We start from the raw sequence: 14582 nt of genomic DNA, 5'->3' as shown, positions 1-14582 counted from the left end.
TTAAATAAAAGAGTCAGGTACTGAGAAAATAGTTCCTCCTTGACTCCGTAGTTAGCCTGAAATCATCCTTATCTATAGCAGTAATCCTTCTTGAAGTCACACCAACGTCACCATGAAGAAAAACAAGACGAAGAGCAGTGTGTTCTGAGGAGATGCCCGGATGTTGGTTTTAATAACTTAGAAAACATTTATGTTACAGCAGAACTACAGTAACAGTACAACAGAGAAATGAAAGGAGCTGCATTCACATCCATCGTACATTTTAAAACCAACATTTTGTGCCACAGCAGCGAACACGGAGCACAGTGGACTGACTGGCATGATGCTGGACGTGTGGCGTGAACCCACAGGAATCTGCTCTCACTGGTAAACAGATGTGGACCTTTAACATATCAGATCATTTCATCAGGTCAGACGTTGATACAAGCAACAATAAATCCTGTCAGTTTCAGAAAGTAAAGCAGTCACATTGCTGATGTTTACTGGAACGTTTTTATGATGAGCAACAGGTGACATTCCTTTAGAAAAATACTTCCTTCCACATACTTCTGTATGTGGAAGAGTAAACACTTGTAAGCAAATAACTTTTCTTCTTTAATAGTTGGGTTTTTATGTTAAAAAAAAAAATCTGGCTGCTGCTGTCATGAATGCTAACACACATCTGTTGCACGTGTTGGATGTAGGTTTATATTTGGACAAAAGAGACTCAGACCGGTGTTAATCAGCAGAAAGATGAACTCAGACCACATCTGAAGGCTCATCGGGACCAAATCTGTCAAACTGCAGGATATAAAAATGAAGATTGTCAACCTTCAGGATAAAAAAAACCTCTTATTAGGTTTCTGTCATTTGATTTTGAAATGCTCCTGAAACTAAAAGAAAAACTGATTTTTATTAGTAGTGGTTCAGAAACTAAGACTAAATGTCACAATGAGTAAAGAGGAATAATCTTTGTCTCGACTTTGAACTAGAACGACTCAGTTTGACTCTGCTTCATACGAACTGCAGCAGCTTGTCCACATTAGTTCATCGTTAGTGGACATTCGGATATTTTCACACAGTTCTACTATGTTGCAGGAACTCCAATTACACATGATCACGTATGTGGAAGTAAGCTGCTCTTATTCTGAACTCCTTCATTCATCACTGAGCTGCTTCTTATATTTTTGGTAATATTTTGTTTTGATACACATGGGGTCAAAGTTTCATCCAGAAAACAAAACTCTGCTAGTTTGAGTCCAGGAATTATTAAAACCAAGTAGAACTTCATCAGGACCAGAAGCAGCTCTCAGCATTTTAGACAGTGATGTGACTGGATGGAGTAAAAGGGAGAGTTGTCCAGAAGCTGAGAAAATGAACTAACTAGTTGTCTTACTGGTGATCAGTGTTCATTGTCCTACCCTGAGCCTCAGTCAAAAATATAAAGCTTTGTTCTTTCCGTCAAGATACCAAAAACCTTTTAAAAACCTGTAAAGACACAGGGCTGAGCGCGAGCGACAAGCTCCGCCCCCACAGCAGATTCTCAAACAAACCAAGCAAACCGCTGATGGACTCAATCTTCATCACCTGCAGCAGCATCTCTCCACCTCCTCATCTTCATATAGAAAATATAACACTATATTTTACAAGAGAACTAAGAGAACAGAACATCTATTATCTTACAAGGAACAGCGTACAGGCCAAGTATGTACAGCAAACGTGAAGCCTCCAGCTCAAGGGTTGGTGATCAGTCTGAAAGCGAACACTTTGGATCAATACCGCCGTCAGCTGAAGCTCCATGTCGCGGCGAAAGAGAAGACATTTTATCAAAGTCTTGAGGATTTTGTGAATTTCGGCCTGTTAAGTTTTGTAGGACTGAATATTGACTTCACGTGTTTATTAAGATGGATTGGAATTATTTATGATCCATCAGCTGATTTTTTTTTTTTTTTAACCATTTAGCCACTAAAAGTTCCACATTTTCGTAACAACTAACTTAATTGTTAATTTATGAAATGATATTAGGAGAAAGCCAGCCGTTTCAGATGCAAAGTGCTCGGTCTGACACCGACACCCTCCTTGCAGCCGGCCTTTAAGTGCTATGACGATGATGAAGTGCTTTAGGATAAGGTTCACTACAAACTACCTGCATCCCACCTGATCAAGCTCAACTGGGATGAAGCTACTGGTATCTGGTGGCGTGGAGCCGTCAGGGACGAGTCTGTAACTCTGAATCTGTCCAGGATGTGCTGCCAGTCCTGCGTTCAGGAGGCTTTTGGTCCGTCTGGCTGGCTGCTGTTCTGTCTGGATGAAACGGTGATTAGCACTCTACCACAATACAACAGCGAGGAAGAGGAGCAAGACGGGGACGTGAAAGGAATATCCAGTTTCAAAGATGGTCTGTGGGTAAAAGAAATGAACTGAAACAAAAAAGCGAGTGTTCTTCGCACAAACAGCATCATGAGTGCGGACTGTTCTGGACAGAGTACACAGAGTCTGACCGGACCGATCCCTCTTCTTCCTCGCTGCCTTGATGCAGGGGGGGATTGTTCCTGCCCTGCCTGCCTGAGCAGGCACTGTCCCTGGGCACGGGGGGGCTTTCAGCCCCTGGCTTCGCTGAGCCTCTGGAGGTCCAATGCCTGTTTGACGGAGACATGCTACAGCCCCTCCCCTTTTCCTGAGCATCGTTGGCATTTTTGTAATCAGCCGTCATTTCCGCCGCAGAGGCTTTTTTGGTTGTCATCTTCTGTCTTTCTTCCTCTTCCTCATCATCATCATCGTCGTCATCCTCTTCGTCATCGGAGTCGATGCGATTGAGTCTTTTCCGGATGGGACGATCCTCCTCTGATGACGATTCAGAGTCCTCAGACTCGTCCTCGTCCTCCTCGTCTGTGGAAGGTCGCCGTTTCTTCAGCATCTGAGCGAGCCGCCTGCGCCGCTGCTGCGACAGGATCTCTCTCCTCCTTCCCCGACCCATCTTCTCCAGATTCTCCTCGTCCCCGTCCATCCTCGTCTCTCTCCTCCTCTTGTCTTTATTAGCCGCCTTCTCCAGCTGTCTCCTCTTCAGCCGCCTGCCTCGTTCTTCCTCGTCCTCCTCATCTTCGTATCTGCTCCGCTTTTCTCTCATTCTGCTCCTCCGGAGGTATTCCTCCGCTCTTCTCCTCCTGTTCACTCTCCTCCTCCGCTCATCTTCCTCCTCATCTTCATAGTATTCCTCCTCGTCCGAGTCTCTGGAGGAAGGTGACACTGAAAAGAGAGCAGGAGGAGTGAAGTTAACTCGTGGTTCGGTAATCAGATTACTTCTGGCGGTGAGGAGCGACACTAACCGTCACTGTAGTCACTGGAGAGATGCTCCTTGCGTGGTCTGCCGCGGGGTTTCACCTTGTCCTTGTTGGTGGAGGTCCTGGAGTTGTCGGAAGACTCCGATGTCTCGCGGTAGTTGACCTGCTGGCGCTGACCCCGCCGCAGACCACGCCTTTTTTTGTCAGAGTCGCTGTCGGTCATGTCGCTGAACTGATCGGAGTCTGGCGAACACAAAAGCAGCAACTATAAGTTACTGTGAAGGGAATTCCTTTGGTAACGTGTTCGTATGAAAACCGCTGCACATCAACAGGCTTCCCTCTCTGTCCACTCACCCATCTCTTCCTCACTGTCCTCCTCCTCCTCTTCCTCAGTGGAGCATCTCCGCCTCCGTTTCCTGCCCCTGCGCTGGCTTCGCCTCTGTTTGTACTTGGACACTTCTCTCAACGTCTGTCTGGGACGGGTCCCTCTGTCCCAGCTGCCCCCATCGCTGGCCACATCTTCCTCCTCGTCATCATCTCCCCCTGAAGCTCGGAAATCTTCATCCTCTGAGCTGTGAGGAGGAGAGGTGGAGAAGAAATGAGACAACCAGCAGAGAGAAGACGGTGGAGCAGTCGGAGGGAAAACTGGACCTGTTGCTGAGCATGAACTCGTCTTCGCTCTCAGCTGCCGTGCTGTCGCTCTCCAAGTCATTCAGCCGCCGTTTCTTCCTGTTTCTGGCAGCTCGAGACTGGTCTCTGATTGGCCGCTGGCTCTCCTTCGCCCCCTCTGACAGGACTGAGCTGATGTCTTTACCCTTCCCTCCCCCTGTATCGCAACCAAATCAGAGCACAACACTTAAATGAAACTGACTGCTCTTTTCAAAGTGCAACAAATCAGGAATAAAAGATTTTATTCTAAATATCCAAAACATTTAAAAAAAACAAAAACAAAAGATAAAACATTTCCTTGACATCATGACTATACTTTTAAGGTTTAAATGTGCCACTAACCATCACAGAGGTCCCTGAAGTCCTCCTCAATCGCCTCATCAATGGCATCATCAAAGTCATCAAACCTGCAACAGATCAGGCGACTCATTTAGTTTCTTCTGTTTGAACATCGTCTGCTGACGTTGGAAATGATAGAGGTCAGACAGACTGCGGTAGGAAAGGGAAAATGTCCTGACCTGTCAAAGTCCTGCATGTGGAGACGCTCTTGTTACGCCATCCAGTCACTCACCTGTAGCTGATGTGCTTCCTGGTTCTGGTTGATCTTCTCCCGAGATTTTTACTCTTTTTGGGATCTTTCTTCTTTGCAGACTTCTCCTCTTCCTCTTCATCTCCCTCCTAAGAAAGCCGTGACAATGGTTTACAACAAACAACACTTGTTTTTTATTTATCCCAGATTGAGTAAACGGTTTCATCTGAAGCCTAAAATGAGATTTCCACCTTCTGGACAACGTGTTATTTTATCAGCTGGCAGCTGTAAACATGACTGTTTACTCTCAAAGTGACTCACTGCGACTCTAAAACTTAACCAAACCAGATTATTTCTCCTTTCTGTGTACAAATAATATATCATTATAACCCAACCGTCAGCATGGTAACAGGAAGGTTTCCTTACAGGGATGATGTTCTCCACGCTGATCCCGACGTACACCAATCGCTCCCTCCTGGAAGGACAGAAGAGTTTATCTGTAGACTTCTGTTATTTTTCTCTAAAAGCCGATCGGGGTGTTTACCTTCTCTCTGCTCGCTCTTTTTTCTTCAGAGCGCTGTCCAGATTCTGTAGCTGCTCCTCCAGTTTCTCACACAGCAGCTTCTGAAAAACAAAACATCCATCACAATCAGATGGATCATTTATATACTAATACAGTAACCTGATTTTTTTATTATAAGTGTTTACGTTTGGATAAAAACAGATAAGTGAGTCATACTTTGTGCTGAATCTTGTGCAAATATGACGTTAAAAAGGAAATATGTCCCTTTGGTGATGATGAAATCAAAACTTGCACTCTTTCTACATCAGTAATTTTTTTATGGGATATATTCTACATAAACAATCTGTTGTTCCTGCACACACACAACCAGCTTACATGCTGACAGGGCGGACAAAACCACTCTCCATCTGGGATCAGCATGAGCGGCGGTCGCAGACAGGCCGTGTGGTAGCCACTGTCGCAGGAGTCACACAGCAGGATCTGAGGATAAACACACACATGCATACGTACACAGTGAAACAACACGAGTAAGTAAACATCCACATCCTAGCTGGGTTTCCATCCAGTTGCACATTTGAAACTTTAACATTGTGGGTTTGGTCTCATCATCAAAACAAACGCAATTTCATGATGGTGAGTAATGTAGACACTAAAAAATACCATCAGGAGCTGCAGAACTTCAAAAGGGATCTCTTTAAGCCTACGAAGCTCAAACGTGTTTCGTAAGTAGTCCAGCAGGGTCACATCCTGCATAAATCCCCCAATCATCAATCTGCTGCTTTAAAGATCAGCGGCCATTTCTGAGAGAAATCTATTGACAGAGTACAACAACATGACATCTAGGAGATGTTTTAATTGGTGTAGAATCATGTGAAAAGTAGAATCACTGGGATTTTATCAACTCAGAACAAGTTATGTAAATAAAAAACACAGCAACTTCTCCTCCTTGCTGCTCCACTGTGCTGCTACAGAAGCCCACAATGTACAAACTTCATGTGATCCGACTCGCTGGTGGCTGCAAAGCTGCTTAAAAAGTTTAACCTTCCTCATCTTCCCATAAAAAGGGGGAAGGAGTTGAAGCACGGCTGATCCGTCTCGTCTAACGGAGCATTTTTGTTGCACAGAAGCAGCATCGTGGAGAAACAGAATGGAGTCAGAGCGCTCGCGCAGTTAAAAGGTTGATGGTTTAATTCCCTGCTCCTTCACACTCCTCCTGATGTGTAGCAACGTGTCGTTGTCTGGGAGCCACAACATAAACTCACCAGTTCGGGGTGGTTGGGCAGGCCGCAGTGACTGCAGGCATCCTCACTGGGAATCTCCTCCGATTTACAAGATTCCTCCTCCGAGTCGCTCCCTCCATCCCCCTCTTCCTCCCCTTGCTTCCTGTCCTCCCCCTCTTCTCCCTCGTTCAGTTTGCGTCTCTTTGTGCGAATGTTGGACCAGCGGGGACGTCCGTGTCTCCGTTTACCCTTCAAGACAAGAAATAAAAACAATAAGAACTCGGAAAGCATTTCCGTCCACTGTCCAGTAAATCTTCAGAAACTCCTCACCCTTCTTTTCCTCATTTTCCCAGTTGATTCAGCTTTTCCGTCCGTCTTCCCCGTCGAGCTTAGCTCTTCCTCTTCCTCCTCTTTCTCCTCCTCTGCCTCCGCTTCCCTCGTTCTGGAAGGGAGCGCCGGTTTTCTTTGCGCTTGCTTCTTCTGGCTCTCGGCGGCCTTCGAGCTTGGCCTGCAGGTTGGCAAAGCAGATGATCTTCAAGAAGAAAAAAAAAAAGATGCAGATGGGGATGAATTCATGGTCGGAATCAAACCAGATGTAGCAGAGAATGAAGAATGTATTTTAGTTTTATGTTACAAACACACCTGCAGATCCTTGCAGACCTCCTCAGAGTCCTCCCTTCTTCTTGCACCTCCTGCTCCTTCTCCTTCTCCTCCACTTTTCCTCCTTTTCCCCTCAGCTTGTTTCGACGGTGGGGAGGAATCTTGATCTTCAGCCGGATTCCTTCTTTCTGGAGCTCAGAGGAAGCTTCCTCTAAGGGGCCCTGCTTCTCCTCTGATCCACACCCAGCGCCCTCCCCCGTTACCTGGCCCCCCGTCCCGCCATTCACCCCTTCCTCCCAGTGGTCCCTCTTATTCCGCCGACTTATTTTGAGGGGTGAAACAGTGTTGTTCGATTCTTCGTCCGTTTTCCCCGAAGTGCTTTGACTTTTTCCTGGATCCTTTTTATTTAACTCCGAATCCTGTTTTTTCATCTCTTTCAGATCATCGTCCTGCTGATGACGATGAGGATGCTTGCTATTCTTGTCAAACTCCTCTCCTGCTGTTTTCTCATCCTGGTCATCCACCAACGGCCGGCTGTGCTCCTCTGGCGCCAGAGACGACCCTGCAGAATCCGCCTTTCTCTCTGTAACTTCATCAGGCTTTGAAGTTGAATTTCGCAGCGTCTGAGTCTCAATCACTGAACGGGGAGTGGCTGCCGCCTCCCCTTCAGGAACTCCCTTCCTCACCAGCACAGACTGCCGGCTGACCTCCTTCTCTTCCCCTCCAGCCCCGCTGAGCTCTGAGCTCGGCCCGTTTTGGTCCTGCTGCTCAGGCCCGGGGGTTCTGAGACGCTCGGATGGACTGCGAATAACCCCAACATGGCCCACAACGCCAACTTGACCGATGACCCCTATGATGCCATTCTGACCTTCTTTGTGTGTCAGAAGGAGAGGCGATCTCCCATTGGGGGATTCTTGCCTCGACGCCGTGACCACCAGCTGCTGCTGTGAAACAGCTGGACCTCCAGTCGGCGTTAATGAGTTGAGTAGCTTCCCGTCTCTTCCTCGCTCGTCTTTGCTCTGGATCACTGAGGGGTTGCAAACGATGATGCTGCTGCTGTTACTGTTGCTCAGGTGGTTGCTGTGAAAACTGTCTGCAAGCTTAAGATCCCTCTTCTTCAGGGGGATCTTGGCCTGTTGGTTGCTCCTGACAACGGCACGCTCCGCTTCTTCTTCCTTGTTCACGTTTGTCAAAGTCACTTTTGGTGGCATGACGACAGACACGGCGTTTTGGGGCGCACCGGCTTCCCTCGGTTCTGGTTTGATTGCAGTGATGGTGCTGACGCGGTTATCGAAGGCAGACAGTTTCTGGTCCGTTTTTTCTTCATTCACCTCCGATTCACTGTTTTCCTGTTTGAAGGGCGGCGTCTGCTCCTGCTTCACCGCTGCAAAACAAACAGGACCGAATAATCACACTTCCACGAACAAGAAATGCACAAGCAGGTTCAAATCTTACTGACGCCGTCTGTTTTCTGCTTACTGTCAAAATAAATGAAGTATATGTTCATAACGTTCATCTCAAATAAAGCTGAGGGGGGATTACTACAGAAGTGTCAGAAGCAGCAAGTGTTACCGTGTCAGAGGGAATTAAGCTTGAACACAGTAGAAAATGTAAACGATTGTCTGCTTCTAAAAGAACACGTTACATTTAGTGAAAAGCAGAAGACGGCGGCCTGGTGGTGATGATGATGATGATGATGGACACATCAATCAATAGTCAGTCTGGAGAATCCAGCACTGACACCACGTTCACCAGAAACACCACGAGGATCCAGTAAGACGTCAACTCCAAGAAAACTCATGATAGGAAAACTAAACATTTCCCGATGAAAACCACCGTCTCCATGGAAACTAGCAGGACCCTCATGATTCATTTCAGAGTCAAAGGAGAAACATTAACCAATTTTTTTTAAATTTTTTTTTTTAACAGATGAAGTTAAACTTTTCACCACAAATCTGCAAAAGAAAGAACTTTTTTTCTTTTGTTTCTCTTTGGCTGGTAGCTTCCAGTGTTTGTGTCCCAAAGGATGAGACGTCTCGTCCCTATGGACAAAAACGCTTCGTCCCACAGACGTCTCGTCCTTGCGGATACAGGCGTCTCGTCCCTGCGCGTACAGGCGTCTCGTCCCTGCGCGTACAGGCGTCTCGTCCCTGCGCGTACAGGCGTCTCGTCCCTGCGCGTACAGGCGTCTCGTCCCTGCGCGTACAGACGTCTCGTCCCTGCGCGTACAGACGTCTCGTCCCTGCGCCCCTGCGCGTACAGACGTCTCGTCCCTGCGGGTACAGACGTCTCGTCCATGCGGGTACAGACGTCTCGTCCCTGCGCGTACAGACGTCTCGTCCCTGCGCGTACAGACGTCTCGTCCCTGCGCGTACAGACGTCTCGTCCCTGCGCGTACAGACGTCTCGTCCCTGCGCGTACAGACGTCTCGTCCATGCGGATACAGACGTCTCGTCCATGCGGATACAGACGTCTCGTCCTTGCGCGTACAGACGTCTCGTCCTTGCGCGTACAGACGTCTCGTCCTTGCGCGTACAGGCGTCTCGTCCCTGCGCGTACAGGCGTCTCGTCCCTGCGCGTACAGGCGTCTCGTCCCTGCGCGTACAGGCGTCTCGTCCCTGCGCGTACAGGCGTCTCGTCCCTGCGCGTACAGGCGTCTCGTCCCTGCGCGTACAGGCGTCTCGTCCCTGCGCGTACAGACGTCTCGTCCTTGCGCGTACAGACGTCTCGTCCTTGCGCGTACAGACGTCTCGTCCCTGCGCGTACAGACGTCTCGTCCCTGCGCGTACAGACGTCTCGTCCCTGCGCGTACAGACGTCTCGTCCCTGCGCGTACAGACGTCTCGTCCCTGCGCGTACAGACGTCTCGTCCCTGCGCGTACAGACGTCTCGTCCCTGCGCGTACAGACGTCTCGTCCCTGTGGGGGACGGTACATTAGCAGCTAGTTTGTGTGTTTTGCTGGAAGAGGAGAAATTAGCAGAAGTTCTGAGTGGACATTCCCAGTTACATTCCCATGTAACCGTTTGGTGTGTGAACTGTGTTTCTTTTGGATATCAGTTCCTGTCAGAGTCTGTCAGCCGAGTTTCTCCTTGTGACTTTGATCTGCATGTTAGGGTTGCTGCTTGATCTTCTCAGAGGGAAACATTCAGACTGAAACATTGTGTGTTTGGGGGTTTAAGGAACTAATCATCAAGCATGAGATCTGTCATCTGAGTATGGATGAGGATCCTGCTGTTCCTTCCTCTGAGTTCCCGTCAGACTTCCACTGCTGACTGATCAGCAGATCAATCTGACAGATTTTTGTTCTTTAAATGTAAAAAAATCACAAATACCTTGTTTTATGTGCGTGTCTTCCTCAACAGGGTCCGGTTTTTCACTGTCAGCTTCATCCTCTGTAGTTTTACACAGTTTGGTGTTGCTGGTTCCAGTAACCGCCTTGCCTGTAAGTTCAAACCAAAACACAAGTCAATTTAAACCAAAATTTCAATTTAGTCCTTTCCACACAAGCAATCTCGCCATTTCAAGTGTCCATCATGAAAAAAACTCTGTTTTGAGTAAAACTTTGTGGTTTTGTGGGATTTAAGTTTTCTTCTAGGAAAAACAGTTTCACAACTTTCCCCGGATGCAGAAACCAGAGCAGCGTCTGTTCATCTGGCCTGCATACCTGTGTCTTTTCCTGCAGGGCTTGCACTCCTGGATCCAGCCTGGTCCTGGTCCTGGTCCTTCTGGTTGGGTTCAACCTGAGCCTTCAGCAGCTCCAGAGCCTCAGCCAGGTCATTACGAGTCCTGAGAAGACCAAGTTTGACAAGACGATGAGAACTGCAGAAGTTTACAGCTCAAAATGTCTTGCAGGAGCAGCTGAGGCACGAGTACCTGCAGCTGCTTACCTGCAGTGAGACTGGAGCGCTACCTGACGATGCACTTCCAGGTGGATCCATCCAGGTCATCCTGCTCCTCCGTGTACAGCCGAATGTTCTGCTCCTGGTCCAGTTGGAACCAGTATATCAGCCCCTGCCGGTCCCGACCAATAGGCTGCAGACGCATCTTCTCTGGATCTTCGTCATTTACCACCATTTTGAACTTGAGGTTGTCATCAAACTGACACTCACAGAGATACTGAAGAGGAGACAACAGAAGCGTGCAGGAGGAGGAAGGTAAATGTATATTACTGCATGGGCTGCAGATGGTTCATAGTTCAGAATGGCGTCTCATACTTTCAGGATGCTTGACTTGCACTCCATTGACATCTCCTGGTAACCTTTCTGTTCGAGCTCCCATGCCCACGTACTGTTCAGCTCCTGGCAAACCTGCAGGACAAAAACAGGATGAAGTCAAAAGGTCATGAGTCTCTTAACAACTAAATGACACCTCCTCTCTCCTGAACAGGTAAATAATACAGCTGCAGGACAACGTGACAGATCAACACCTGAGCACAAAACGTCGCATAACGAGCTCATTCCACTTTACTCAGGTCTGATGCAGGAACAAGCAAAACTCCTCACCTTAGCCAGGTATTTTTCCCAGCGGTCAGTGGTTACAGACCTCCCCAGTTTTCTCAGCAGCTTCACATGGAGCTCCACGAGAGGTTTAGGGACTAGAAAACACACACAGGAATAAGAAATGTTAACTTCCAGACGTTGCAGTCGCTCCAGCGAAGAGCACTTTAACTAAGTGAACTAAGGAAGTTTCAAAGCTCTTTGCATTGGTGGTTTTCCTACAGATGGGCATGTCTTTCACTCCTCCTTTTAACAGACTGAAGAGGTTATTTCAGTTCCTGCTGACGGTGGAAAAGCACATGGATAAGATTTGCATTTTTCTAAGGTATATTGTTTAATCTCTTTAATAAATCAACCCCACTAAGGAGGTTTGTACTGTAGGTTTGATGGTACGAATACTCAAAAGGTTACGGTTACAGATGTGCTCAGAAATGTTGCAGAAGAAAACAGCTTAGAATATCTACTTAGGAAAAACAGATTAAATAAGGTGTTAAACTGGCTGTTAGGGTTAATATAATAGATTACTATTTTAAGAAAAAGAAAGTGATGGCATCTTTTCCTACAGAAAATAAAAAAAACAAACAAACAAAAAAAAAAACATGTCTTTAGCAAAAATAAAACCATATTCAAGAGTGTGAAGACCAGCTGTTCAGTGCGTTTTCTCCGCCTCAAGATGAACTAATATTGGGAGTGTGTTGATAAAGTTATTGTTTTTATTGATCTTCTCACTTGTCCCCTTGGCCATTATAGCAGCAGAATGATGGTCTGGTTACTGTGTTGTTTTTTTCCTTAATTGAAATCAAGAAAAATGATTTTATACATTTATTTTGTTTTTTATCTACAAAAATCAACAATATTAAAGAATTGTGAGAATTGCCATTTAAATCGAATCCATACCCCAAAAAATCCAAATCGAATCGAATCGAGACAAAAGCATATCATCACAGCCCTAATACAGAGTATTTCTATGATTGAAATATGATATTATTTTATAAATATATTTATAGAACACATAATATGAATGAAATACATAGAAAGAAAAATATTTTAAATTTTTTTAAAAAGCAGCACTGTAATGATTATACAATGCAATTATTGTAGAACCATGTAGCACTTTCCTTTAAAGAAGGCATTCATATTTTATTCTTACCCTTTAAAAATACAATATATTGTCACTTTATACTGCATTTGGCAGCCTGATCAGTCACCTTTACATGATATAAATAGTCGGGACTGTACATTTGTGGAATTGGTAATACTGCTAAACGTGTGTGTAATGCCCCCCATAAAATGTGCCAAAATCCTCTGTACCATTTGGATGTTGGCTTTGACTCTTGTTTTGAGATTCAAGGTGTGTGTCACTCACAGATGTGTGACTCCCACCTGATTGGTATCTACTGATGGACAGACTTTTTAGAATAAGATTCGACAGCCAGCTGGTAATTTACTGATTTAACAACACTTCACATTGCACATGTATTTAATGGTAAATGGATGCTTATGTCAGCTCTGAAAACTGGGAGCCAGTTTCTTCCTCAGAAGAGTTATTCCCTTTCTAACGTTACATTAACTGTTAACATCAGAAATAAGATCCAGTTTCCAGTGGTGACACGCAACTAAGTAAATTTACCAAAGTGCTTCATTTTTCTGCTCTGCTACACCTCAGACAGAAACATTTTTCAGTTTTAATTAGTTTATCTGACCACAGTAGTTCTGAGCTACGTTTTACTGCGACACTCTTGAACAAAATAAATGACGAAACTATAAAATCTGAGATTATAAATTACTCCAAACTAGACAAATGCAGACAGGGGTGGAGCAGGAAAGCTATAAAAAAAAGCTTATTTGTCTGAATATTTATCTGTTGGCAGACAGACCACATTGTGTACCCATTTTATTCATTGTACTAATGTATAAAAATCATAAAAGTTTGTATTTACATTGTAACAAAGTTATGGAGTCGTTTAACTATAACTTAAAAAAAAAAAAAAAAAGGAAAAAAGTGTTGAAAGCCTGGAAAACAAACTAATAAACCGTGTTTAAAGTGCTGTATGGGTGGTCTAATGTGAGGCCATTAGGGACCTTCTGAATCTGCAGGAAATTCCAGCTTCAACATTGGTGCTAAACTAAAAAATATACATTCTCACTTTATCAACACACTCCCAGAATCTAAAACTTTGTTAATTACTCCTTACAAACTGTCTGTGGATCACCATGCCGACATGACCATCATTAAACACAGTAGTTTTTATATTTAATCTTATTCTGAGAGCTTATTATGAACGATGGGTGCCAAATTATAAACACTTTAGCTCGCTAAGTGGCAAAACATCCCGAATATTTTTTCAAGATCTGGATAAAACTCAATAGCCGCTTAACATTTTTTTTTTTTTTTTTTTTTTTTTTTTTTAAAGTAAAAACACAAGTTTTACATCTTTTAGACCAAACTTGACGGAATCTTAGCGCTAGCTGGTTAGCCAGCCGCTATCAGAAGCCGCACTGCGCATGCGCATGCCTGGCTGCCTCTACCCCTGCCAATAAATAACATCCAGCGTTTCGAGCGAACATCTCCTGCACGGTTTTGACAGCTGTGCGAAACACAGACTGGGGTGACAATTTCATTCCCGTGACCATCCATGGAACAAGCGTAACACCAACAACACTCCAGCACGGCTGCCTGCGAGGCAAGGCCGGTGAAAAATTACACCTGACAACACTCCGGAGCTAACCGGTTGGCTGTGTGTGGTCGCCCAGCAGCGCTGCATCATGGCTCCCACGTCAAGTTTAACAGATCAATACCAGCCCTGGTGGCCTGATCGATGTTTTCTCACTTCATACAAACTGTGAAAGCGGGAAAGGTTATGTTATACTCATGTCTGTTTAAATAAACCTTAACACAACAGAGCCTGAAGAGAGCTAGCTTCGTGTTAGCAAGCCTTTCCATCACCCAGAGGCTTCATCGGGAACTTGGGACGTAAACTGGTTTCACTGGTTCAGGAGAACTGGGCTTTAATCAGACCAGACCAGAGAAATAACGTCTCAGAACCGAGCCTGGAGCTGCGCTGCTACATCACACACAAACAGTATTTTTCATCGCGGTTGTGGTGGCTGCGTCGCCGCTTCACCTGTCGTCGTGTCCCGCAGAAACCTTTCCATCTGCGGGAAAGTCATCTCGGGAAGATCCAGCGCAGCTCCGTACCGCTCCAAGAAGGAGCAGACCTCCGCGAAGCTCGGGCACAGCGGCGGGCCGGAGACTCTCAACACCGCCGGAGCAGCCATCTTTCC

The 14582-nt window shown here is 45.9% G+C and overlaps 1 protein-coding gene across 1 annotated transcript; it reads right to left on the bottom strand.

The window, feature by feature from the left end:
• Nucleotides 1-205: 205 nt before the first annotated feature.
• rsf1a (remodeling and spacing factor 1a) lies at nt 206-14576 on the bottom strand (the record flags this gene model as incomplete). The annotated part of the gene is made up of 18 exons (XM_079246068.1): nt 206-3225; nt 3306-3503; nt 3615-3832; nt 3912-4086; nt 4272-4336; nt 4501-4607; nt 4885-4933; nt 5003-5082; nt 5357-5461; nt 6244-6450; nt 6532-6733; nt 6844-8185; nt 10134-10241; nt 10466-10587; nt 10712-10917; nt 11016-11108; nt 11304-11395; nt 14423-14576. The coding sequence occupies 18 exons, from the start codon at nt 14574-14576 to the stop codon at nt 2438-2440; spliced, it is 4311 nt and encodes a 1436-aa protein (XP_079102194.1). The 3' UTR covers nt 206-2437.
• Between the last annotated feature and the right edge of the window lie 6 nt (nt 14577-14582).

Source organism: Telmatherina bonti (genome assembly GCF_933228915.1).
Source record: "Telmatherina bonti genome assembly, chromosome: 9".
Taxonomy (NCBI): Eukaryota; Metazoa; Chordata; class Actinopteri; order Atheriniformes; family Telmatherinidae; genus Telmatherina; species Telmatherina bonti.
Note: the sequence above shows the minus strand (reverse complement) of the source record. Positions and strands in the feature narration are given on the sequence as shown.